General features: G+C 35.5%; 1 protein-coding gene across 1 annotated transcript in view; it reads right to left on the bottom strand.

The window, feature by feature from the left end:
- LOC122726151 (ATP-binding cassette sub-family A member 10-like) overlaps positions 1-27,864 on the bottom strand; it is a 117,545-nt gene that overhangs the window by 14,794 nt on the left and 74,887 nt on the right. The window contains exons 25-31 of the mRNA XM_043963684.1: positions 27,717-27,830; positions 20,750-20,869; positions 15,542-15,628; positions 14,904-14,995; positions 10,469-10,589; positions 1,929-2,046; positions 896-987 (exon numbers count right to left, since the gene is read on the bottom strand). Of these exons, the coding sequence (XP_043819619.1) occupies positions 896-987; positions 1,929-2,046; positions 10,469-10,589; positions 14,904-14,995; positions 15,542-15,628; positions 20,750-20,869; positions 27,717-27,830 (744 nt within the window). The remainder of the gene's footprint in view (positions 1-895; positions 988-1,928; positions 2,047-10,468; positions 10,590-14,903; positions 14,996-15,541; positions 15,629-20,749; positions 20,870-27,716; positions 27,831-27,864) is intronic.

Genomic DNA, 27,864 nt, shown 5'->3' with positions numbered 1-27,864 from the left:
CCTCATGAATGAAAGCATTATTTTCCATTATTCTACATTTCTAGTCTCATTTCAAATAAATTTCAAGGGACTTCTCTGTTTTAATAGCAATGATTCTCTAACTACCAGCACAACATCCAAATTAATGCTCTCTTCGATCATCTTCAAGAATACTTGAATACATATTCAAGAATGTTGATTATGTGTTTATTCTCTCCTATATTAATATAAGTCCTGAAAGAACTTATCATTTAATCATTCTATTGGTAGGTAGCAAGATAGGGCAGAAGAAACATTGAGGTTAGAATCTAGGTCCACCATTTGCTAACCATGTGACCTAGGACAAGTCATACAGTCTCTCTCTACTTCCCTCTTCTTCCCTATACACAAAATGCATAGTAACAATACTAATCCCATTTAACTCACAGAGTTGTATCAAAAGTTATAGTGTGCATGAAATCTCTTATAAAACTGAAATGCATTATGCCAATGTTATTAGATTTCCCAGGATTTTGCATAATGCTATATTATCTGTCAAGGCTCAATAATTTCTTGTGGGCAGAATATTATTAAGTCTGTTTAAGGTTCACCACATGAGACAGTGAAGACAATATTCATCGAAAAGGAAATCTCAATCATACATATGTGCAAATGTAATATGTCTTTATTTTGACAGAACTCTGTGATGGTGTTCCTTAACATCTTTTAACCTACTAAGAGAGATATGGAACCTATTCTCTATGAAATGCTGTGGGTATATTATGGGAATCATTTGTGAATTCACTTATCCACCTACTTGCTATCCAAAGCACTCTGAAATAGTAGTAAAAACATATTTATATAAAATATTATCATTCATATTTAAAATCTCTTTTGGTCACTATCAACCAAAGCATTTTCCTTCTGTTTCACATACCTCTCCAGCAGTTGGTCTTGTCTCTCCAGTTATCATCCTAATAGATGTACTTTTGCCAGCTCCATTGTGTCCTAGGAGCCCCAGGACCTCCCCTGGAAGAAATGAGTATGACTGTCAATCTTCATAACTTGATATATTTCATCCAGTAACTTGAAAGCTTTTTTGAAAACACATTCTGAAATCATGACCTAATCACTTTCTTTGTAAATAGACATCAAGTTAATAACATTCATCATGTTATTTTAAGTTCTTCATTATCCACATCAGTAGAAATATTTCCATATAAATATTTCCATATAAATATTTCCATATAAATATTTCCATATAAATATTTCCATATAAATATAAATAAAGATTTCTTAATCCAGAGAATAGTATGCCTTTCAACAGGCACTGTGCTAAGCACTTTTAAAATATGACCTCATTTGATCCTTAAAACAACCCTGTAAAGGAGGTCCCACTATGCTCCCCATTATTGTGAAAATAGAGGCCTACAGAGGTTGAATGACTTGATGAATGTCATGTAGTTAGTAAGTGTGCCAAACTAAATTTGAACTCAGGTCTTCCTGACTCTGGGCACAGCACTCTACCCACTACATCGCCTAGCTGCCCCTATATTAACTCTATGGCCCTGGAAAAGACTATTAATCTCTCAGTGCTTTAGAAAACCTTTAGAAGACACTGACCTACACAGGTAGACAGAATTTCCTCACCTGGGAGTTGACTAGGTTGAGGAAACAAGAGGCTTGGTTATTATCCTTATCTAATTCTTAGAGAGTTTTTTTATATTAAACTGAAGCATGACTCCCTGTAATTTCTACCCATGATTCCTTTTTCTTCCTCTTAGGGCCTATCAAAATAGATCAAACTCTCTTCTCTATGTGAAGCCTTTTAATATTTAAGATAGCTAACTAGCTTCTGTACATTCTCCTCCAACACACACTTATACTATCACTACCACCATTTATTTCCTCAGACATCCTAAGCCTCAAATATAAGAAGTATTTTATGAAAAAGGGCCAATATTTCTAACCTTTTTTAACACAGAAAGAGACATTCCTTGTGGCCAGTTTCTTCCTACTCTTTGAAAAGCAAATTTTCTTCTTGACTTCATATTCTTTACGGAGACAGCTGGCAATAATGACTGGTTTCTGAAAAAGATAGTTCAGTTTCTCATTAAATTTTAGAAGGGTCTTGTCCTTTCCTGGATAGACCCACTTTTAATTCCAAACTACAGAACAAATCATATTTTCCATTAAGGAAACATGTAATTAAGGGTTTTTTTAATTGTAATTAAGTTTCAAGGTCCTACTGCATGTTTAGAGAGTTACATTTTTCTTTATTAATTTTTTCTTTTGTTTGTTATCATTAACTTAACAATCATAGACAAATATGAACAACATATAAAGAAAAACAAAAAAAGAATTGTAAGAGATGTTAAGGGGGGATCAGACAACTGGTCAGAAAGTGCCATTGCTGGCACTGGGTATAACCATTGATGATTGGCAACTCTATTGCCCATATGCAATTCTGGATTGCAGTTCCAAGGCAGAAAGGAGTTTTTGTGGTTGGTCACAAGGAAATAAGGGACCTGGTCACATTTTCCAAGTAGGAAGAAGCACTAGCAAGGTGATTCTATGAGAACAAGGGACATAGACACAGTTCTAGGGACAAGAACAGTGCTAGTGCTTACAGGTACAAGAGAACAGGGGCTCTTCCTGGGAAAAGACCAGAGTGCAGCCCTGAAGAGTAGTGACCACACCTCTCTCTTTAAAACACTGAAAACCTGTAGACCCCCAAAACTAGTTCTGAAAAGAGAAGCATAAAAAGCCTGAAGCTTTGGGCACTGCCTCCCCAGTCCCAGGTGAGCAGAGTCCAACTTTAACATAAAGTTCAAAGCCAAGAAATAGGCTGGTAAAATGAACAAACAACCAAAAAAGCATTCAACCATAAAAAGGTACAATAGTGACAGGCAAGACCAAGACACAAACTCAGAAAAAGACAAGAATATGAAAACAGCTACAAGCAAACCTTAAAGATAAATGTTAATTGGACACAAGGCTAACAAGAATTCCTAGAAGAGTTAAAGAAACAAATGAGAGTAGCAGAGGGGAAAATGGGAAAAGAAGTGATATTGATGCAAGAAAATTATGAAAAGATAATTAACAGCTTTGTAAAAGATGCACAAAATACTAAAGAAAATAATGCTTTACAAAAACAGAATTTGTTTAAACATAAAAGAGGCATGAAAATTCACTGAAGAAAAAAAAATTCCTTAAAAAGCATAATATGCCAAATGGAAAAAGAAGTACAAATGCTCACTGAAGAAAATAATTCCTTAAAAATTAAAATTGGACAAGTAAAAACTAATAATTTGATGATACATGAAGAAATAATAAAACAAAGTTAAAAGGATGAAAAACAGAAAAAAAATTGAAATATTTCATCAGAAAAACAATTGACCTGGAAAATAGATTGAGGAAAGAGAATTCAAGAATTATTGTAAAACTTGGAAGCTATGATCAAAAAAAAAAGAACTTAGACATGATATTCCAATAAATTATGAAACAAAATTGCTCTGATATCTTAGATCCATAGGGTGAAATAGAAATTGAAAGAATACACCAATAACCTCCTGAAAGAAATCCCCAAATTAAAAATCCCAGGAATATTAATAGACAAATTTCAAAACTCCTAAGTCAAGGGGAAAATATTGCAGGCAGCCAGAAAGAAATAATCCAAATATTATGGAGCCACTGTTAGGATCATATAAGATTTAGTGGCTTACATCTTAAAGGAGCAGAGATCTGGGAATATAATATTCCAGAAGGCAAAGGAGCTAGGATTATAACCAAGAAAACCTTATCCAGCAAAAACTGAATATAATACTTCAGTGGGGAAAATGAGTATTTAGTGAAATAGAGGCCTTTCAAGCATTTCTGGTGGAAAGACAAGAGCTACATAGAAAATTTCACATTCAAACAGAAGACTCAAAAAAAGTATAAAATGCTAAACATGAAAACCATAAGGGACTCAATGAAGTTAAAAGTGGTTACATTCTTATATGAGAAGATGACACATGTAAGTCCCCCAAACTTTATCTTTATTAGTGCAGTTACAAGGAATATACATATGCAGAGGGCATGGATGTGAGTCAATTATGTTGAGATGATATAAAAAATAATGAAGGGATGAGAAGGAGGAGTGCACTGGAAGAAAGAGGAAGAGAAAGGTAGAATGAGGAAAGAGAAGAAGAGAAGAATAATGGAAGAAAATGTAATGGAGGGAAAAAACATAGTGAGTAATCATAACTGTGAATGTAAATGGGATGAAATAACCCATAAAATGGGAGTTGATAGCAGAATGGATTAGAAATGAGAATTCAACAATATGTTGTTTACAAAGAGACACACTTGAAACAGAAAGACACACACAGTTAAAACAAAGGCCTAGAGCAGAATCTAACATGCTTCTGCTTAAGTTTAAAAAAAAAAATAGGAGTAGTAATCATGAGTCCAGGAAAAGCAAAAGCAAAAATAAACTTAATTAAAGGAGATAATCAGGGAGCTGCTAAGTGGCGCAGTGGATAGAGCACTGGCCCTGGATTCAGGAGTACCTGAGTTCAAATCCGACCTCAGACACTTAACACTTACTAGCTGTGTGACCCTGGGCAAGTCACTTAACCCCAATTGCCTCACTTAAAAAAAAAGGAGATAATCAGGGAAACTATATTTTCCTAAAAGGTGCCATAGACAATGAAGTAATAGAAAAAAAAATTATAGCAATTTTCTCTGATAAAGGTCTCATTTCTCAAATATATAGAGAACTGAGTCAAATTTATTAAAATTAATAGCCATTTCCCCAATTGATAAATGGTCAAAGATATAAACAGGCAGTTTTCAGTAGAAAAAAATCAATGCTATCTATAATTATATGAAAAAAATCTCTAAATCACTTTTATTTAGATGAATGCAGATTGAAACAACTCTTAGTTACTACCTCACACCTATCAGAAATGACAAATATCAGTGGGGATGAAGGAAAATAGATACAATAATGCATTGTTAGTGGAGCTGTGAACTGGTCCCACCATTCTGAAGAATGATTTGGAACTAGCCCAAAGGGCTATAAAATTATGGATACCCTTTGACCCAGCCAATACCACTACAAGGTCTGTATCTCACAGAGATTTAAAAAAAAAAACAGGAAAAGGTCCTATATGAACAAAAATATTTCTAGCAGCTTTTTGTGTGTGACAGATTTGGAAATCAAGAGAATGTTCATTCATTGTGACTAGAAATTGTGGCATCTTGTTCTAATGGAGTACTATTATGCTATAAGAAATGAAGAGTGGGGTGGTTTCAGAAAAACACAGCAAGACCTATGTGAACTGATGCAAAGTAAAGTAAGAAGAACTTGGAGATTATTGTGCACTATAACAGCAATGTTGTAATGATGATCAACCATAAAAGACTTTGTTTCTTCGATCAATACAATGATCCAAGACAATTTCAAAGGACACATGATGAAAAAATGCTATCCATTTCCAGAGAGAAAACTGATGAACTTGGAGTTCAAATTGAAGTATAATTTTCTCACTTTTTTTGCTGAGGGATAGAGACAAAACATTCTAGTCATGAGAGACAGACTAATGGTGATGCAAGGAAACATACAGAAGATGTTTTGTTAAGTTATAGCAACCTATAGTTTGACTGGACCATAGGGTAGATGAAAGGATTTAAACTTGTAGTAAGATTGGAAAGGCATGGTTTGTACACAGTTTTAAATGCCAAATAGAAGAGCTTATAATTAATTCTAAAAGCAACAGAGAGGTCATTGCAATGTATTGAATAAGCATTTGTATTGTGTGTGGGGGGGCAGTGATAATGGTCAGACTGGAACATTAATTACTTAGGGGAAGATGAATTGGAGTTGGGAGAGTCTTGAGTTATGGAGATCAATTAGGAAATTAATTAAAACAGTCTAGGTGAAAGATGATAAGGGCCTGAACTGGAATGGTGGCTATGTGAATGGAGAGATATATGCAAAAGATGTTGAATTAGAAACAAGATTTAGCAGATGATTGGATATGTGTAATGAGTGAGAATGACAAACCAAGGATGGAGCTCAGGTTATAGTTCAGAATGACTTTGGAAGGATGGTTGTACCTTTAAAGAAAATAGAGATGTTCCAAAAAGTGTTGGGTTTGGGGGGAAAGATAATTAGTTGTTTTGATGTGTTAAGTTAGAGATGTCTATGAGACATCTATTTCATAATATTCAGAAGGAAGTTGGTGATTCCAGACTGCTCCTCAGGAGAGAGCCTAGATTTGAATATATAGAACTTAGGGTCATCTGCATAGAGATGATAATTGAACCATGGGAACTGATGAAGCCACCAAATGAGAAAGTGTAGAGAAAAAAAAAAACAGAAGAGGTTTCAGAACAGAACCTTGGGATAGTTAGGGTACATGACATGGATGATGACAAAGGAAACTAAAAAGGAGCAGTTAGACAGGTAAGAGGAGAACCAGCAAAAAGCAACATTGTGAAAATCGAGAAAGGGGAGGGTATCCATGAGGAAAGGGTGGTCAAGACTTTGAAATGCTGCAGAGAAGTCAAGAACTCAACCACTTTCTCAAAGCCCCAGAAGCATTCCTTTTAAACAAATGTAGCATTGACAACAATAACTTCTCCCACACAGACTATAGATACTGTGTTTTTAGGCAGCAATAAAACCTCAAGTTGAAAGTTAAATTCTCGTTTTGGACAGATTGTTCCTGTCATGGTTGAAGAGACTGAGTGGATTACAGAGAGGACGAGAATTAAGAGAACCTCCCTAAGGTCACCCTTTCTTATTTTGCAAAGAAACTTTGACTTTGCTACCCTGAGAGAATGAAATAGTAGGACTGTCTTTCTATAACTAAAAAGTTGACATTTAGTTATAATGATGATGAGAGGTAACAGCCTGTGATCTTCACATCTGAAAAATAGGAATAATTATATGTCCTATTGATTGTTACATGATTAGTAAATAATTTAACAAATCACCTCGAAGCCTAGAAGATTAGAAGGGTTGACAGAAAAAGAGATGAACAAATGATTATGGAAAAAAGAGGTTTCTCCAGTATATTAAATCAGCAATTTATTAATGGGAAAGAGGCACAATGCCAATTGTTGGAAAGTTTTTGCTATTACAGTGTTTAATGTGGAAGGGTCAAAACATAGTCCTTTGTTACCTTAGATCCCTGAGTAAGACTGAATAAGGAAAATGGGCAGTAGGTAGAGGAATTACTTAACTCACCTAGGATTCTTGTGGAAGTAGGCAACAAATTTAAACTTCTACCATGTCAAACAAACAAAAAAATCAACACATTATTCATGTCTAAAAAGTCATGTCTTATTGTTATTTTTCTGTTCTGATGGATCAATGAATGTATCTTTCTTTCCTTGTGAAGGTACATTGTAATATCAGTATATGTTTTGTGTGAATCTTTACACAAACATAAAGTCTAGCTTTAAAGAAAGATTGAAATATGTCTGACTAAAACATTGAAATATCTAAGTATAAGAAATGGTTAAAACACAGATTTGACTCCTACTCAGAATTCCCAAATGGTTTTCAAGTTCTTCACTTCACAAGGTCTTACTTGGATTTTACAAGTATGACTATAGTTGCCAATTGTTTTCAAAAAGAAAAAAATTATTTTTTACTCCCTTAATTTCAGTGGTTCTGAATGCCTACTCAAAATCAAGCAGATTTTCTTTCATATGTGTAAGGATGAGAAAAGTTCAGTAAACTTTTAAATTAAGTCAGCAGAAGATAAACTCTGCTTAACATGTTCAACTAACCATCTGAATGTTTCAAGATAACATGAAATAAATTTTAAACAATCTAATCTCAGAAAGTGAAATAAAATTATCCATTAAGAAACTATAAAAGCAGATTCAGGGGAGATCCTAATCCATATTTACCAGTGAATTCTTTCTACTCTAGCAAATGTTTACAAAGCAATTAATACCTATATTAAACAAATTCTCAAAAGTTGAAAAAGAAGATATTCTACACTAAACACTTTTATAGGATATAGTCCCAAAACCTATACCAAAGAAAGAGAAGCATAGACCAAGATAAGGAATAAATATCAATTCAACATTTTCAAGAAAATCTTAGTAGGAAGACTTCACCAATATACTTCCCCTCAAAAAGAAAAATATTTACTACAACCAAATTGAATTTTTACCAGGAATGTGAGAATGAATCAAAATTTTAAAAACCAATTAGCATAACTCATTATATCAAAAACAAATTAGCCCAAACGACATGATCATATCAATATATGTATTCATTTAAACTAAAAACCATATAAAGAAAAAGCATAAAAGAATTATATTTTAATATGATTAAAAGCACATATTTAAAACCAAAAGCTATTTTAATTAGTGATGGGGAAGTCCTAGGAGCTTACACAATAAATGTAGGAGGAACACAAGGATGCCTTCTATCTCTCCTATTTGACATAACTCTAGAAAGGCCAATATAAGCAATAAGTCAAATGAAAGAAATTAAAGGCATAAACACAGGCAAAGAGGCAATAAAATTATCTGGTTTTGATAAAAACATGATGATTTACTTAGAAAACCCCAGTGAATCAGGAAAGAAAACGAGTGGCATAATTAATAACTAGTGAAGTAGGAGTATCCAGATTCCCCTCAAATAAATAGCTTTACTATATAGCAATTTTTAAAATTCAGAAGAAAATGATTTAAAAGGAAATTTCATTCTAAATAACTACAAAATGCATAAACACCTGGGAATCAACCTGTTGAGGAATATTTAAAATATGGATACTATTTTAAACACTTTAAAGAAATACAGAATGGCTTAAAAAACTAAAGGGCTCCTTCCTCATAGATAGGATATGCCAGTATAATAAAAAAAATGACACTGTTAAATTCACTTAGGGTGGGGGCATTTTAGACTTACAAAAATGGTAACAAAATCCATTTAGAGAAAAAAGAATCTGTATTTTTAAGGGAACTCATGAATATAAAAATGATAGAATTGTATTTCTAGGTCTCATATTGCATTTATAAATATGTAATCATTAAAATGACTTGGAACTGGTTAAAAAGAATCAGAAATAATCTAACTCAATAACCTAGTGTCAGATAGAAACATGATCTGTTGGGGATGAATTCCTTATTTGACATGAATTTCCAAGGAAACTAGAAAGTTATTTGGCAGAAATTAGGTTTCGAACTACATCTTATACCATATACCACAAAAAATTCAGAAAGCACCATGAATAGCAAAAGTTAAAACATAAACATTAGAAAAATTTGATGTTAATAGATTTGGCTAGTGGAAGAATTCTTCATCAGAGAAAGGATAAAATAACTCATAAAAGATAAAATAGAACTTTCAATGACATGAAATTAAAATCTTTTGGACAAACAAAATCAACCCAGCTAAGATAATAAGAAAAGCTGTTTATTGTGGGTAGGGGGTCAATGAAATATATCTAATAAGGGCTTAGTTTCCAAGATACATAGGGAACTAACTCAGATCTGGAAGACAAAGAGTAATCTCCTAGTGGATAAGTAGTCAAAAGATATGAAGAGTTTTCAAAAGAATTACAAGCTATTAAGTCATATGAAAAATTTCTTTAAATCATTAATAATGAAAAAACAGGGATTTAAACAACTTTGAGGTTTCATTTTAGACCGATAGAATTGGTAAAGATGACAAAAGCCACACATAGTCAATTATGGAGGTGATGCAGGAATACAGCTACTTTGTTGATGGAGCTGTGAATTGGTCTCACCATTCCATAAAGTAATTTAGAATTATACTAAGATAGTTAATAAAATTTCTGTATCCTTTGAGTCATAGATTACATTGCTAGGCATATTCTACAAGAATTATAAATACAAAAGGAAAAGGTCTAATATATACTAAAGTATTCACACTAGCATTTTTTATGGTAGCAAAGGACTCAAAGTAGATGTCCCATTGTTTGCCAAGTGGCTAAATATGTCATGGTATATGAATGTAATGGAATATTACTGCACCTTAAGAAATAATAAATATTAAACATTCAGAGAATCATGTTTTTGGTTTATATAAATTAATGCAATGAAGTAAGCAGAACTGTGAAAACTATACATAATAACCACAGAAATATAAGTGGCAAAGGAAAAAAAAGTTGAAACTAAATGCTACATAAGTTTTATAACCAAGGTTATCTGGGTTGACTCCAGGAAAGAAATAATAAAATATATCTCCACCCTTTATTTACAAAGGCAGGGGACTATGGATGTGGAACACAGCATATATGTATATTAATATTTGGTTAATAGTTTCTTGAGCTTCTCTCTTCTGTTTTTATTTTTTGATACATGATATAGTTCTTTAAGCATAAAGAATATGGGGAGAAATGGGAACACATTTGGAAATGAAGATCATGGAAAAAAGATATCAATAAGACTTTACAAATGAAAAATCTAGGTAAACTTGAATAAATTAATGTGTAAAATAAAAAAATAAACAATTTTACTCATTTTATTTTACCTCATCAAGGTTTAAAGCAGCCAGCGCACTTGCAGTTCTTGCTCTTTCTGCTTGAACATCTTCATCTTCACCTTCTGGTTCTTCTTGGTTTGGAAAGACTTCACTACTTCTTGGAGAAATTCTACAGAGAATAACATAAAAATCAATCAACCCGGGGCAGCTAGGTGGCGCAGTGGATAGAGCACCGGCCCTGGAGTCAGGAGTACCTGAGTTCAAATCCGGCCTCAGACATGTAACACTTACTAGCTGTGTGACCCTGGGCAAATCACTTAACCCCAATTGCCTCACTAAAAAAAAAAAATCAATCTACCAACCAACCAAAAGAGCATTTATTAAGCATTTACTATGAACCAAGCACTATGGTTGGTGATGGTCATGCAAAGACAAAACTATCAATCCCTGCCCTCAGGGAGCTTATATTTTGTAGGAGGAGACAACATGTACAGGTATAAATATATAGTATTTCTCTAACTAAGAGTTGGACATGAGTGAAAATGGCTGAACAACAATTAACATCCATCTATTAAATACAAGGTCAATTTTGGGGGGGTGAAAGCACTAGAAGACAGGGGGAAGATATCAGGAAAAGCTTCGTATAGAAGGTGACCTTGAGGTGCACTTTGAAGGAAACTAAGGATGTTGCCTTGTTTGCTCACTGCCTTTTTCATCTTATATATTACTGCCCATTCATACCCTTTGTAATCTAGGCAAACGACTGTACACAGCACTTTATCTCCTACCTCCATGACTTTCCACTGGAAAGGCAACAAGCAAGTTTGTGAAAGACATTAAATGACAAAAATAGGAATATGTATTTGATCCTAGAGCACCTACTTTTTTTTTTTTTTTAAGTGAGGCAATTGGGGTTAAGTGACTTGCCCAGGGTCACACAGCTAGTAAGTGTTAAGTGTCTGAGGCCGGATTTGAACTCAGGTACTCCTGAATCCAGGGCCGGTGCTCTATCCACTGCGCCACCTAGCTGCCCCGCACCTACTTGTTTTTAATAGGAGAGTGATATAGTCAGTACTTTGCTTTAGGAAAAATTAATTTGGCAATAAGGAGATCAAATCCATCAATACTTAAAGAGATTAATTCATGCTATTCACTAGAAGGTCAAATGCTGATGCCAAAATATTTTTGCCATATAACGAGAAGATAGGAAAAGACCCCGATGTTGGGAAAGATAGAAAGCAAAAGGAAAAGGGCATAGCAGAAGATGTGATGGATAGATGGTATCATGGGAACAATGAACACTGACTTGGACAGACTTTGAGAGATAGTGGACAATAGAAGGGCTTAGTGTGCTATGTTCCATGGGGTCATGAAGATGGTACACAACTGAAAGACTGAACAACAAGAACTTTGACAGCTGTGTGAAGGATGGATTTTCAGGTGAAAAGCTAGTGCCAAGAAAACTGAAGGACCAATAAAGTTGCCCTTTGAACAGAAAAGAAGATGAAAAGCCTCCCATCACTCTTTCATTGTCCCTCACCAAACCAATTTCTATTCCCATTTCTATTAGTGGTACCACAGTATTCTTCTAGTTTCCTAAAATATATTCAGTCATCTCTAACTCTCCTTTTCCTTCATCCTCTACAATAGTAGACTCAAAAGTTGGAACCATGATATAACCTCATGAAATGTTTGATCAAAAAATTGCAATGTGGGAAGATGGTGGCATTTCTCCCTTTCCCTGCTAGCAAATCATGGGGCTAGTCTCCAACACAATCACATCAATACAACATTTCATGTAATACAATCCAATACTATCACCACTGTACCTTTTTGTCACTGTACATTTCCTACATTTCCCCCTTTAGTCCCTCAGGTCAATTTTAACCTAAACCTTACCCAGGCACCCAGGGAAACAGTTGCTCAGGTACCTTTGGTAAAAATCATCTCCTCCCTAGCATATCTATCTCTTGCTCCCCAGATCTTATGTTGTGGCTATAGCAGGTACTGTTCAAAGTGCAATTCCTCTCTGCTGGGGCAGTAATCAATCAGTAAGAATTCCATTTTTCTTTCTTTATTTTTGGTGGGACAGAATGAGTTGCAGATCTCATTGCTTTATCATTTTCTGCAAATATACCCCTCTTCTGGACTTTTCTACTTCCATCAAAAGCATCATCTTTCTAGGAATCCAGATTTGCAACTGTAGTGACATCTATGATTCTTCACTTTTAGACCCAACATAGTTAATGAGTTGCAAAAGCTTGTCATTTCTCCCTTCACATGGTCTTGTTCAGTTATTTCAGTCATGTCTAATTTTTTGTGGCCTCATTTGGGTTTGTTTGTTTTTTGGCAAAGATACTGGAATGATTTGCCATTTCCTTTTCTAGCTCATTTTATAGATAAGGAACTGAGATAATCAGGGTTAAGTGATTTGCCCAGGTGTAAGAAATAAGTGTCTGAAGCCAAATTTGAACTCAGGAAAATGAGTCTTCCTGACTCCAGACCCAGTGTTCTATCCATTTGCCACATAGCTTCATTACCTCTCACTTAGACTTATTTCAATTGCCTTCTAATAGGTTGCCTAGCCTTAAGAACCCTCTCCTGTCCCATTACTTCATCTTCTATACATTTGCCAAAGTGATTTTCTTAAAGATGAGGTCTCTGTTGGGGTAGGCAGGGATGCCCAGACACACAACTTCAAAAGTGTGGTAAACACAGTGGTGAACTTCCCTCTACTGGTACAGATTGGTAATGCATCTGTAATTTACAATCCTAGAAACTTGCCTGGGAGCCCTAAGATATTAAGTGACAACTTGATTTAACTTAACCTGGTCATCTATAACTAGTATGTGTTAGAACCAGGATTTCATCCCTGGTTTTCCAGACACCTAGGCTGACCTATCCACCACACCATGTTGCCTTTCAGAAAATGCATAATGACAGAAAACTTCCATGATTCAGTACCACTTCTACGTGATTTTATATTTTAATAATCTACAGAATCTACATTTTAAATATAGTAATAAATATGTTGACATTATTGATTTATCCTACAAAGAGAAGAGTCAACCGATGAGGTTGCTCTCTAAATAGATATAATTCGGTTTGTTTCTCATGAGTTGGAACCTCTGTTTTCTGTCACCAAGATGCCATCAATTATGTGTATGTGTGAATATATGTTGCCATGTACATAACTGTTTGTGTGTTTATGTGTATATATATGCTTCATATGTGTAGCTTTATATGGCTTTGCATATAACTTTATAGAAAGCACACTTTATATATGCAACTTTGTACATGTACATACGCATATATACAATTTTGTAAAGATAGATACATATCTATATATCTAAGTATGACTATGTATAGCTTTATATATAACATTGTATATCTCTCTATATAGCTATATATGCTTTGTGTACTTAACTAAGAGTTTTGGAATACATATACATTTTTTTCTTTGAAATATTTCCCAGTTTAATCTTTTTCTCTAAAAAAGAGAAAAGAGAGACTAGTTAGCTTGACTTGCCTACAATCTATGTAACATCGATGTTTACCTTCATGCCTTTGCAGTGCTCACCTTCCTAAAATGGTAGTCTTTTTCTCTTCCTAGTGAATTTCTTGAATCAAATTCTACCATTTCTATGAAACTTTTTTCTGATTTCACTGATTTGAACACTGACCAATGATAGTACCATATACATAAGGGTTTACTTATTCTATTTTTATCAGAGAATTTTGTTTACTCTATTAGATTTAAGTTCTTCAAGAGCAAAGACCATTCCTTGTCTTTCTTGTATATCCAACGTACTACCTCGTACAGGGATTGCTCATGATGTTGTTTTTCAGTTGTTTTAGTCATGTCCAACTCTTTGTGACCCAATTTGGGGTTTTCTTATCAAAGATATTAGAGTGGTTTGCCATTTCTTTCTCCAGTTCATTTTATAGATTAGGAAACTGCATCAAAAGATGTTAAATGATTTGCCCAGGTTCATACAGCTAATAAGTGTCTGAGGTTGGATTTGAACTCACAAAGATGAATCTTCCTGACTCCAGGCCCAGCATTCTATCCACTATACCACCCAGCTGTCCCCTAATAGGTAATCAACAAATATTTTTAATTGAATTATTTGTGCTTAACATGATAGTCAACCATTTAGGGACAGCTAGGTGATGCAGTGGATAAAGTATTGGCCTTGGAGTCATGAGGACCTTAGTTCAATTCTCACCTCAGACACTTACTAGCTGTATGACCCTGGGTAAACGTCCAGGGCCATTTCCAGTTGTCTTGATGTATATTTTGCCACTGGACCCAGATAACTCTGGAGGAGAGTGAGGCTGGTGACTGCACAGCCCTCCCTCACTTAAACCCAATTCAGTGCAAGTCATGACATCTGTCATGGTCCTCTTTGATAATCAAGGACAAGCAACAACAACAACTCAAACATTTAATATTTAAAGTAACTTAAATATTTTTGTCTACCTGAAGACAGGGTCCTTTCTCATTGATTTTTTTCCATATTTCATTTCCAGAAATCGTAGAACAAAAAGAAGAATAATAAAGTGAAGATAAGGCTAGCAGGAAAGAAAGATAACCACCATTAGTCACAATATGACAAAATACCAAAAGTATTTACAAAATCACAGATCTTTGATGTATGAAGTAAGGTATTCCCTCCACCAATGCAGAAAGAACTCATTTGAGATGACCTTAGATAAATGCATTACTCAGAGAACAACCTAATTAATAATCAGTCTCTCTAAACTTAGCCAAACTAAACCTCATGCACCAATCCCGTATTTTAAAGTCTTTCCCAAAGCTATTGCTCCAGTTGGCATAGTGTCTGAGAGTTAAGGTCATCTCTGTGCTAAAATGGGAGATTACCTTATAACTTTAGTGAGATCAAAATAATCTGAAAAAAAAAGGAATGCTTTGTCCCTTATAAAAGTATATATACATAACAAAAATTTTACAAATTTAGGACACGATATATCCACATGGATTTTAAAACATTTGCAAAAAGCTTACAAGCTTTATATAATTCAAACAAAACCAAATTGTTTTTAGTAAATATTATTCCCTTCCTCCCATGAATACAAATCCCAAAAGAAAGTTCTTACTATTAAAAGTACTAAGAGACTGCTTTGACTGACTCCATTTATTTCATCATCATGGTGATCAGGATTTTTTGAATAGCTATAAGAGAGCTGTCAAAAGAAAACAATGGCCAAATGAAGTTCATTTGTTGATCAATTATGTTTAAATTAACAAGAAATTCATATGGTAAACATTCCTTCCCTTATTCTGCTTGAGTTTCCTCTGTGCTCTAGGAAAAAGGCATTCTTCAAAACTGGAGGCAAGAGTCTTCTATATGATATACTCTTTTGTTCTCTCAATGGGTGTCAATATCTCCCCCTCTACCTCCTCTATCTCTTCACTATTTTCTCCACCTTCCCCTTTCTTTTCTTCTTTCCTTCCTTTGTTCCTTTCTTCCTTCCCATCGAATCAGGAATTATACATTTATTTTTGAAATAATAATTAAAGTGAGGCTATCCCTGGCCAAAATTGTGGAATAGATGAAGTTTGTCCTTGGTACGCCTACTCTCCCCTTTCTGGGCCCTCTTCTACCTGTATAATGACACCTCTTATCTAGATTCTTAGTGCTATATCTCCTCTGTGAGATATCATCTCAGAAAATAATTTGATAAATTCATTCACACTTCTATTGAATACTAGAGAATCCCCATTTTGTCATTATCAAATTTTCCTTCATGTGAAACCTCTTCCTCTCACAATCTAAACTTCTTGAATTCATTGAAAACTGGCTTCCTACACCACCACCTCTTTGTATTCACATTCTCTCTTCTTTATCTAAGATATGTTGGGCCAGAAGGAGGAATAGCCATACAAAAGGCTCCATACTATCACTTAGAGAACTTTCCCCTGCTTCCATCAATTAACAACTTTTCTTCTTTTGATTATATCACCCTAAGAAGACACTTATGGGGGCAGCTAGATGGCGCAGTGGTTAAAGCGCTGGCCCTGGATTCAGGAGTACCTGAGTTCAAATCCAGCCTCAGACACTTAACACTTACTAGCTGTGTGACCCTGGGCAAGTCACTTAACCCCCATTGCCCCGCCAAAAAAAAAAAAAAAAAAGAAGACACTTATCTATGAGCCACTTTCATTTTCCTTTTTATCTCAAGGAGTTAAGTACCAGGTTAATAGTCTTCTTATCTACTTCAAGCCAAGGCCATATAGTTGGAATTTCAACATACATGTTGATATCCTTCCCAAATAGCTTGTCATCTCAGTTCACCAAATTTCTCAATTCCCACAATATACATCTCCACTTAATTTTAGTCACACACAGAAATGGTCATACCTTTGATTTAACCATCACCCATAAATAGTCCACCTCTAGGATCTACAGCTCTGAAATTCCTTTATCTGACAATAGCCTCCTGCCTTTTCACCTCTCCCTTTGCTTGATTTCTCCTAACCCTATGCATTATCATTGTCATGACCCCAGGTCATTCTTACTGCTCTCCTGGTCCATCACCATTGCTCTGGCCTCGCATTAGATCCTTGGAAATCTTGACCCTGAAGTCAACCATCAATTATACACTGTCATCTATTCTCAAATTTATGGTTCCTACCTGTGTGATTTCTCCTTCCAAGTACCCTTTAATAGGTAATCATTCATGTTATGTACCCTCACTGTGAGTATTCTCCAAGGCTTTGTCCTGTGTTCTGCTCTCTTTACTTTATAACGGTCTCTCTTGATGACCACCAATTCCAATGAGTTCAATAATGATCTCTAGCAAGTTTTTTTTCTTTTTTTTTTCTTTTTCTTTTTTTTGTTGTAGGGCAGTGAGGGTTAAGTGACTTGACCAGGGTCACACAGATAGTAAGTGTCAAGTGTCTGAGGCCAGATTTGAACCCAGGTCTTCCTGAATCCAAGGCCAGTGTTTTATTCACTGTGCCACCTAGCTGCCCTTGCAAGTTATTTTTTAATGTATCTAGTCATCATCTATCTCCTGATTATCTTCATTATCATTGATTTCTCAAACTTGAGACATTCTGAGAAAATGCTTATTATCTTGCCTGCTCCCCACCCTAAACCCATTCCTCCAACAAATTTCTCTGTTATTGTTGAGGGTATCCTCATCCTTCTAGTTATCTAGGTTTTAAACTCTGCTCATCCTCAAGTCTTCACTTTCCTTTTCCCTCAAGATATAACCAATAATTATTTCTTCTCCATTTTACCTCCACAAACTCTTCTCCGTCCCATCCTCTTCTCTTTTTTCTCATAGCCACAATTTAGACTATCAGCATCTTTGACTTGAATTACAACAGTCTCTTAATTGAACTACCAGCTAATAGTAATTCTCTAATCTAATAATAACTTTCTAAGCTATGAAATAACCTTAAAGCATGTCTTATATATGTGAAAAAATGATTATTAATAACTTATATCTTGGGGAAATTCAGTGATTCCCCCCTTTCAAAGGCCTGAGTCGTCCCCCCCCCCCCCCCCCCCCCCCCCCGCCACACACATTCCAAAGTTCTTCTTGATGAAATTAAACTGACTCTATTCAGTCTTAGTCAGGACCATCCAACCTTGCAATGATCTAATCTAGGTTGGAGAAGCTCATTGTGCTGTACACAAGCTTGGGTGGAAATAGATCTTTTTGTCTAGATAGGAAGTCCTCTCCCTCCAGGGAGGGGTCACTCAGCTCACCTATTAAACAAGATTTGCATTCTTTGAATTTATAACCCAAGGCTGGGGGTGGTCTGGTACAGCACTTCATTTTAATATAGCCTACTTCCAAATTAAGTTAACCAATTAGATTTGATTACTGTTAACCAATTAGATTTGGGTTTTTTTTAACCAATTAGGTTTGATTGCCATTTGATGAACTACCTACTGTTTCAAGGGTATGTAAGCTGTGAGCCCCACTGCCATGATTGCCTTTCATTAGAAAGACATGTCCAATGACCATCCTTTCATTAATAACCTTCTGGCCTTAGTAATAAAATTATTAAATTACCCCAAAACTATGTCTCTCATATTTTTAATTGTCACATAGGATTATAGATCTATAGCTAGAAGAGAACTGAGACAGTATCTAGTCTAATGCTTTCACTTTCAACAAAGTAGGAAACCAAGTCCCAAAAAGCTAAGCTCAAGGTCATAGCAGTAGTAAGTAGCAGATATAGGGTTCAAACCCTGGTCCCATGGCTCCATATCCAATATGTTTCCTACTTCATCATGCTAAACATATGATTCTCACACTAAAAATCTTCAGTGGATCTCTATTATATCTAAGACAAAATATAAACTTCTCAATTCAGAATAATATTAACTGTTATGAAGTATCTGACAGGCACTGTGCTAAGTGCTTTATAATTATTATCTATTATATATCATTATCTCATTTGATCATCACAAGAACCCTGGGAGGTAGATGGTATTATAATACTTATTTTATAGTTGAGGAAACTGTGGCAGATGTTAAATGACTTGCCCAGGGTCTCACAGCTAGTAAGTCTCTGAAGTCAGATTTGAACTCAGAAATCTTCCTGACTTCAGGCCCAATGTTCTATCCACTGTGACACCTAGCAGCATCTGGCCCAAGCCTATTTATTTGAGTTTCTTTTAAATATTCCCCTTCATATAATTTATAATTTGGCCAAATAAGTTTCTTGATGTCAGTATTCCATATTCCATTCCCTAATTTCTTTGCCCCAACCCCCACCCCATACCTCTTAGAATTCTTAGCTTTTCTTCTGAAGTTATTTCTAATCTCTCTTGTTAATGATTGTTTTTTCTAAAGTTATCATTTATTTGCTTCCATGTTGAATCTCCCAATAAAAAGTAAGCTCTCTGAGGGCAGGGATATTTTTTATTTTGCCTTTAGATTCCTACTGCTGAACACAATCCCTTGCTCATAATTATTGTTTTGTCTTTCATTTTCAAAGAGAACCAATGACATAATGAGTGATGTCTAGAGTTGTGCATGAATTAGATTTAAGTGAGACAAAGCTACACAAAGTTGCCAGCCTCTCTCTTCTTGAATCATTGAAGTCCAGTGGTGAGACAAAAGTCAATACAACTGGTGATGGCCTCAGATGCAATGGATTACCTTAGTGTTTTTGATAACTGACCGAACTCTAAGCACTCAAGGCCATTGGAATAAATTGTTCTCATGTGGGGTGTGGCCACCGTGTATGCTACAGCTTCTTGGAGTCACAGGTAAGAGTTGGGTGAATCAGAAGGACACCAACAGTGGATGAACAGCCCTGAAAAGGGCTCTGCAAGCTTTCACATCTGAGGTACTAATCCTCCTCAACACTCTGAATGTCTCTAAGCTTAGGGAGTTGGATTAGGTGACTTCCTATTAGTGCATTGTAAAAGGGAGTTTTGTTTAGGTGTGGGTTGGGCTAAGTGGATTCTGAGTAATAAATTCTGCTTCAACTGAGAATTGTCATTCTATGATTATTGAACCTTAATATATCACCTCCTCAAGGGAAAACAAATCTTAAGCCATAAGAATAAATTTATTCTAAATGTAGAATTTTAGTCATCAGGGAAATGGTATATATGTCATGGTAGTAGTGGTGGAAGAGGGGCATGACAGAGATAAGGAGAAGGTAATGAAAATTTCTTAGTGTTCCTGAAAACACAGTAAAATAGGAGATAGTCATGCTGCCTTTTGGTAATCCTTCATAGACACATGCATAGCCACTGAAAGTATGTTAATGAAGAAACCATTTAGTTGTACTCTCCTACAGACAGAAATAGATTCAACATTGATCTGCATATAGCACTGTAGTTTTTCCAAATATATATGAACTTAGCCTCTCCCCTACAAGTAAAGAAAGGCAATTAAGTTAGGAGACTTAAAACTTCATATGTCCCTTCTTCAAAGCAACTAGAGTGATGTAGTAGATAAAGCATTGATCCTGGACTCTGGAAAATTTGAGTTCAATTCTGGTCTCAGATACTTACTAGCTATATGACCCTGAGTAAGCCACTTGTCCTCTGTTTGCTTCAGTTTCCTCAAATGTCAAAGATGAGTAATAATATCACCTACCTCCCACAGATGTTCAAATGAGATAATATTTTTAAAGTATATTCTATATGCCAGGCATTTAATAAATGCTTGTTTCCTTCTTCTAACTCTGTCCCTTGCTCATAGTAGGTCTCAGAGTTAGACAAAATTAAACAATATTTTATAAAATAACATTCCCCCATTTGGAACAAAGCTTTTTCGAATGGCCATATATTTTAGTATCCTAGTACAAGTAATAGCATTGCTTACCTCATAAAAAAGTATTAGACAGCCAACCAGTGTGTACAAAGGCACTAATATCATGCAAGGGAGCATGATAAGTAAATCAAAGTTATTTAAAAATAGGATGCCAAATAAGAACATAGAGATCTGAAAGAAAATTGCAAATAGGTTAGAATCACATACTATTTTCAATTATTTGCAGAATACAAATGAGCATATACTGTCTAGTGTCATTAATTAGTTCCATGAATACATAATTAGAAAAAGTTATAATTCCATGAATAATTGACTTTAGATAAAATAGTTGGCATGAGAAGAATTTTATAAAGAGAGGCATATTCTTTGGAAGGAGGAGGAAAGGTTTCTAAGCATCTGGTAGAACAGGATGGAGTAGTCTTGGGAAGGCAGAGAGAGAGAGAGAGAGAGAGAGAGAGAGAGAGAGAGAGAGAGAGAGAGAGAGAGAGAGAGAGAGAGATCTCAGTGCAGCAGAGCAAAGTTCTAGATTTGGCTCAGGGAGGCACTGAGTCAAAGAGAAGGGCTAGAATGGACTTAGGTAGAGGGCAACCCCAGGGAAGAGTTAGAACTGGGCTTGACAGAGCCAGGAATCAGGATGCCTACATAGGGTAGAACAACTTGAGTAGCCCTAGGTATAGAAATGGAGCACAGAGACATCAGTTTGAGGTTGAGCAGAGGTGCCAGGCTGGGCTTTGAACTTGGTGGATATACCACCTTTCAACTTTTTTTTTGCTAAGATTGATTGGAGAAATTTGGGAGTTATTTACAACAGAAGACAACTCATCAGCTCCATGCCTGGGGAACATGAGAGAAGAGAACAGTAGAGGAGTGTAGGGTAGACTAGAGTAGGACAAGAACTGAAAGGGCTAAACCATAATTATTACAGTCCATCATTAAGGTGTATGTTTTGACTATAATGCATTAATGACATTAGTAAAAACATATTTGGTGGGATTAAATTTATTCAAGATAGAACTATACATAGAGACTCTCACATGTTGCAATAGTCTACAGTGACTATCACAACATTTTACCTTAATTCAGTATTTCGAAACCATTGACCTGACTTATAACTGGGACATGACCTATAGAGCAGGAAGGATTTTGGTTATGCAATAAGGAGAGGATAGCAACGGGACCTGAGATTTCATCACTAAAGGGAACTCCCAAGGGAGAAAACCACTTCTACCAATGCAGTTTGCTACCTTCCCTATAGCAGGCTCTTCTTAAACTTTTTCTACTCAAAACCCCTTTTTGTGCAAGAAATTTTTATGTGACCCCAGGTATGTAGGTATATAAAATAAGTATACAAATAAAAAATTTACTGCCAAATCTTTTGTGACTCCTCACATTCAGTTATGTGACCCCATATGGAGTCACAACCCACAGTTTAAGAAGCTTTGCCCTATAGGATAGAGCCTTAGAGAGTTGCCTAGAGAAATGAAAGCATGCAGTCTACTGGTAAATGTTTAATAACCAATACTCCAAAAATAAAGGTATGCATGACACACTTCACCTTATTAACATCTTCTTTATAACTTTCTTAAGTCTAGACAATCATTAAAACAGTAACTCAAGCCCTGATTTATAGCATTTGCAGATTTCCAAGGTGTGAATGCTCACAGCTGAAAATTTAACAATCAGTTCTTGAGCCAGTATGAGTTAACTCCAGCACACCAATCACTTGCGCTGGGTCATGCAACCAAGATGTGTCTGAGACAGAACTTGGACACACATCTGCTTGACTATGAAGCCTATTATGCCATGTTGCTATTAAGAATAAGTGAAGGGGCAGCTAGATGGCACAGTGGATAGAGCACCGGCCCTGGAGTCAGGAGTACCTGAGTTCAAATCCGGCCTCAGACACTTAACACTTACTAGCTGTGTGACCCTGGGCAAGTCACTTAACCCCAATTGCCTCAGTAAAAACAAACAAACAAACAAACAAAAGAATAAGTGAAAAATGAACATGATGTGGTAGTATCCATGAAGATGCATGTAAGTATATGTATTTATATGTGACTATATATGTATATACACCTGCACATTTGTTCCCAAGTCCAAAGAAATGAGTGAGAGTCAACTGGGGAAACTCTATGAGGTAGCTTGAAAGGAGAAAGAAGTAAGAGACAACTTTTGGAAGTGTTTTTTTATTTATTTCAGAAATAAGAGGAAAAAAGACATTTAAGTAACCAAACTTTCTCCCTCACCTCTCTCCCTATCCAATCACACATCAAATCCTATCAAATCTACTTCTCCACTGTCTCTTTCATCCATTTCCTCCGTTACATTCCCATCACCATCACCTCAGTTCAGGCCCTCATTCATATCTCTAACACTAACTCAGTGACTTGCAAATTAGTCTCCCAACCTTCTCTCTTTCCCTATTTCAATCTATTCTCCATTTTGCTGCCAATCCATTGCTAAGAAAGCATCTCTCCAAAGATATCACCCTGCTGCTAAAATATTTCATTGTATACTACTACGGAATAAAAACCTAACTTCCCTTAGTCTACCTTTCAAGGTCTTCTATAATCTGGCTCAAATTTATCTTTCCACCTTTCCCTTAAAGTATCTTCCCTTCCTATTCCCAATAATGCCTCCAAAGTTAACTATTCCCTGTTACTGAAACTTTTCTCACTCTTTTCCACCTTTGTAAATTTGCTCACAGAATCTACTATGTGTGAGATTGACTCCATCCTCCCTGAAAGTTTGTAACCATGGAAATCTTATCCATTTACAAGGTCTAGATCCAATGCCATCTACTCCATGAAGCTTTCTCTGATCTTCCTGCCAAGAAATGGTTCCTCGTTTTTTCTGCTCTATAAAAACAACACAAAGTAAGTAGGAAAACAAATATAGCATACCAGGAACCAAAAAAAAATATTATAACTAAAACAACTTGTTATTCTTGCCTTTATAACATTTATTTTTCTCTTTTGTCCAATGAAAAACAGTTCAAAGTAATGCTGACATGAGAGATTGTAACTGATAGCTAAACACTTCCTGGTTAGAGAATGTTAAAGTGGGCAGAAGATATTCCATCCTGGACTCAAGGGACCCTTTTATTAACTTTTGCTATTGTTTTTTCAGAAGCTTGAAGAGTTCGGAAGACAATAGGTACTTAATACTGACTCATTAAAAAAAAGTACTAAACTGCATTAAAGAATTAAATTTAGGGGCCGCTAGGTGGCGCAGTGGATAAAGCACCAGCCCTGGAGTCAGGAGTACCTGAGTTCAAATCTAGCCTCAGACACTTGAAACTTAGTAGCTGTGTGACCCTGGGCAAGTCACTTAACCCCAATTGCCTCACCAAAAATAAATAAATAAATAATATTTTTTAAAAAGAATTCAATTTGGGGAGCTTCTGAACCATTGGCTAAGGCAATACCACATTAGTTTAATTTTCATTTCATAGAAGGGCTTAATTTCACTTAAGCTTCTTCTATTGTGTGGCTTAAGGATTTCCTCACCTCCTTCATACAAATTGAGCATAAAGATTGTTGTATTCTTTGTATTTGTATCCCATGATCCTAGAACAGGGTCTGGCACGTAGTAGTCACTTTAAAAAGGCTTGTTGGGGGCAGTTAGGTGGCACGGTGGATAGAGCACCGGCCCTGGAGTCAGGAGGACCTGAGTTCAAATTCGGCCTTAGACACTTAACACTTACTAGCTGTGTGACCCTAGGCAAGTCACTTAACCCCAATTGCCTCACCAAAAAAAAAAAAAAGGCTTGTTGGTTGATTAATTAAATTTACTATTGCTGATAGAACCATAAAAAGAGTACCTTTGAACTAAATGAGCAGTACTACAGATGATGTAAGAAGCTGGAGAGAAAGGTAAGTGCTACAGTATCAACATTTTAGATATGTAAATAGAAAGATCTTAAGGATGTGTCTTAGTGATAGAGATGAAGTGGCCATAAGAAGAATCCAAGACCTCTACTGTTACTGTGGTCTGCAAAGACATTGGGATCCTTTCACTGAATAATCTACAATCTCTAGGATCCAGAAAAATGCTTCCCCATCATCATACAAGGATAAATGTTGTCCTGGTTTCCAGAAAAGGGGAGAGTACAAGTTTGCAAACAGTAAGACTTCAATTCCTAGGAAAATCCTGAAACAGATCATTAAAGAGATAGTTGGTAGCATCTAGAAAGGAAAGTAGTGATTACAAAGAACTGTCATGCTTTTGTCAAACACAAATCATGACATATTTACAGTTAGTTCCTTTTATTTATAATTGACACTAAATTAGCACAAGGTATATGTTGTGGATACAGTTTACCTAGATATTAGCAAAGCTTTTGATACAGTATCAGATACTATTCTTGCAGAGTTGTGGGACTAAACAGTAAATGGATTTAGAACTGATTGGATGGCTGACCTCAAAGAGTAGTTCTTAATGGTTTGATGTCAAAATGGAAGTAGGTTTTCAGTAGAATCCCCCAGGGATTTGTGCTTGACCATGTGCTGTTTAACATTTTTGTCAATGACTTGAATAAAGGCATAGATGTCATATTCATCATATTTTCAGATTAAATACAGCTGGGAGATAACAAAAAGGATCTAAAAAGATAAGGTGATTTTTTTTCAACATTCATCTATATCTATGAAGATGAATTTCAATAGAGATAAATGTAAAGTCTTACATTTGGGCACACACACAAACTTCCCCAGTATAAAATGGGGGAGACATGGGTTAGATGGCAATTGTCGTGAAAAAGATCTGAAGGTTTTAGTGGACAACAAGCTCCATATGATTCAATAATGTGATGTAGCCGTCAAAAAAGCTAATGCAATCTTGGTCTGCATTAAGAAAGGATAGCTCCAAAGAATAGGATAGTGGGGATTCCTTTTTGTTATGTGTTGTGTTATGGGTTTTGTTATGGGTTATGGGTTCAGTGGCCACCAAGTTCCCTTCTTATGCTCAAATTTTGTGACTGTATGAAGAGACTCTGAGAAATCCTCATCTTTTATAGCTATGATTCAAGAGCAACATGCTTCACATTTTGGCCATGAATATGAGAAATAAACTAATGTGATTTTTGCAAGGGCTAAGTGATTCCTTCAACCAGAGGAGATGTTGACATTAAAGTGATAGGCAGATGATCACTGGGCTCTGAATCTGCTATCTATAAGATGATTGCCATCCTGGTTATCATGTCCTCTGAGCTTCATTTGGATATCATTCACACTCCTAATTTCCACAAGATATTTGGAGGTTCCTGAAAACATGCTCCTACTACCACCATTCTCTGGAATAAAATCCCAATTTCCTTGTAGTTATCTTACTTTCAAGGGACCTTATCATCCCACTATAACAAATAATATTTGGAAATTGACTATAGTATATACATTATCCTGGGGCCCCATTCACAGTGATACTAAAGCTACATACCCATCTGGTCTCTAAGATTATGAACTTATGAAATATATTGGGCGGGGGGTGTAGAAATTGAAGGCTGATACACTAAGCATATACAACTGATACCAGTGCCTTGTAGACTTTCAACCAAAAGCATGAGTCTTATTTGGTGTCTATACTGATCATTTAGGAACCAAAATAGAAGTCCTTTATGTTAATTTGCAAGGAAAACTCCTCAAACACAATTGGACATTAACTTTAATGATTCAGATTACAACTTAAACCACAAATGACTACCCATCTTATGTGTACTTGTTCATACCTTCCTGTAATTTTGCCACAGGGGGTTCTACCCAATTGCTGGAAGATTTCTTCACTTTCTCCTGACATTTCAAGAAGACCAGCAAACTATTCTGGCTATCTATCTATCGTTTCTTCTTTTCCTGAGTGCAATTCTTATGAGAGAGGCCAGATAATTAGTTTACTTTCTGAATCTGACTCAGTAGAGTAAGTATGTGCTGGAATGAGGATCTCTGGAATTGTTATACTTACACAAAGCTTACATGTGGAAACCTGTCCACAGGATAATTATAATATTTCTTTGGTCATTAGCCCTTAGCTTACATCTCCTTGCTTGAACTTCTCCCATCAAATTCTGGTTATAGAAAAAAAACCCCATCATAAATAGTCACAAATAAACCCATTTATCCAAGTACAGAAAAGCAGAAATCAGATTAGAATATGCTAGAAAATATGTGAGTGGATAAATTTTTTGAATGAGAACAAGATGAGATCTCAGTTCAACCAAAAGAGAGGGCCCAGTTTAACCCATGAGAAAGTCTCCAAAGTCTATAGGGAGACAAATTGGAAACCAGAGATAAGTTGAAGAGCTGGCTTCTCCCACACATCTTCATCTCCCAAAGTCTTTCTTTCTCTCTCCATGGGTCTCCTTTGAAGAGGTTATTAAAATGCCTCTTTCTTCCAAAAAGTTTTGGCACCACCTCCACCCTTATACAAGTACTCAGTGTCATATTGCATTCAACATTCCCTTATGCAATTATGAGTCACCTTTATGCTTACACAGAAATATGAAAATTATCCCAGACTCCTTTGGAAAGCCAATTATAAAGAGATTTGTTTAAAAAATTAATGAATATGAGTACTTCTCATATATTCTCATATATATATATCACATACATACATGAGAGAGTGTGATGCACTTGGTAAAAATTCTAAAGATCTAGGAATGCTAAACCTAATTGTCACTAGCCATCCTCATGGCTTTGCACAAGCAAATTTAATGTCTTTCTCAGTTTCTTTGTCTTTAAAATAAAAAGTAGTCAAATTAGATAATTTCTCAAATCACCATTCAGCTCTCCAAAATTATATGATTCCATTCTTTTCAATGAAACAAGAAAGTGCAAGACATGAATAGATACCAAGAGAAATAGGTAAAGATATAGATAGAAATCAGAGGCTGTAAAATGATCCAATTGCAATACAAATACTTTATTAAATAATATTAATTCTATAGCTGATTGTAAAGACAAAAAGTCTATCTTTAATTCTGTGGATAAAAATGAAATTAATATAAAGCTTGTTCCGTACTTACAATAAAGAAGCAAAAAAACCAAAGGCCACTATTTTTTCTCCTCTTACGAAAAATGAATGAAATCACATATGTGAAGACAACAACAGATGCTGCATAACCAATAGTACACAGGATCTGAAATCAACAGAAAATGATATTAAGTACTAGA

Source organism: Dromiciops gliroides, chromosome 4 (assembly GCF_019393635.1).
Source record: "Dromiciops gliroides isolate mDroGli1 chromosome 4, mDroGli1.pri, whole genome shotgun sequence".
Taxonomy (NCBI): domain Eukaryota; kingdom Metazoa; phylum Chordata; class Mammalia; order Microbiotheria; family Microbiotheriidae; genus Dromiciops; species Dromiciops gliroides.
Note: the sequence above shows the minus strand (reverse complement) of the source record. Positions and strands in the feature narration are given on the sequence as shown.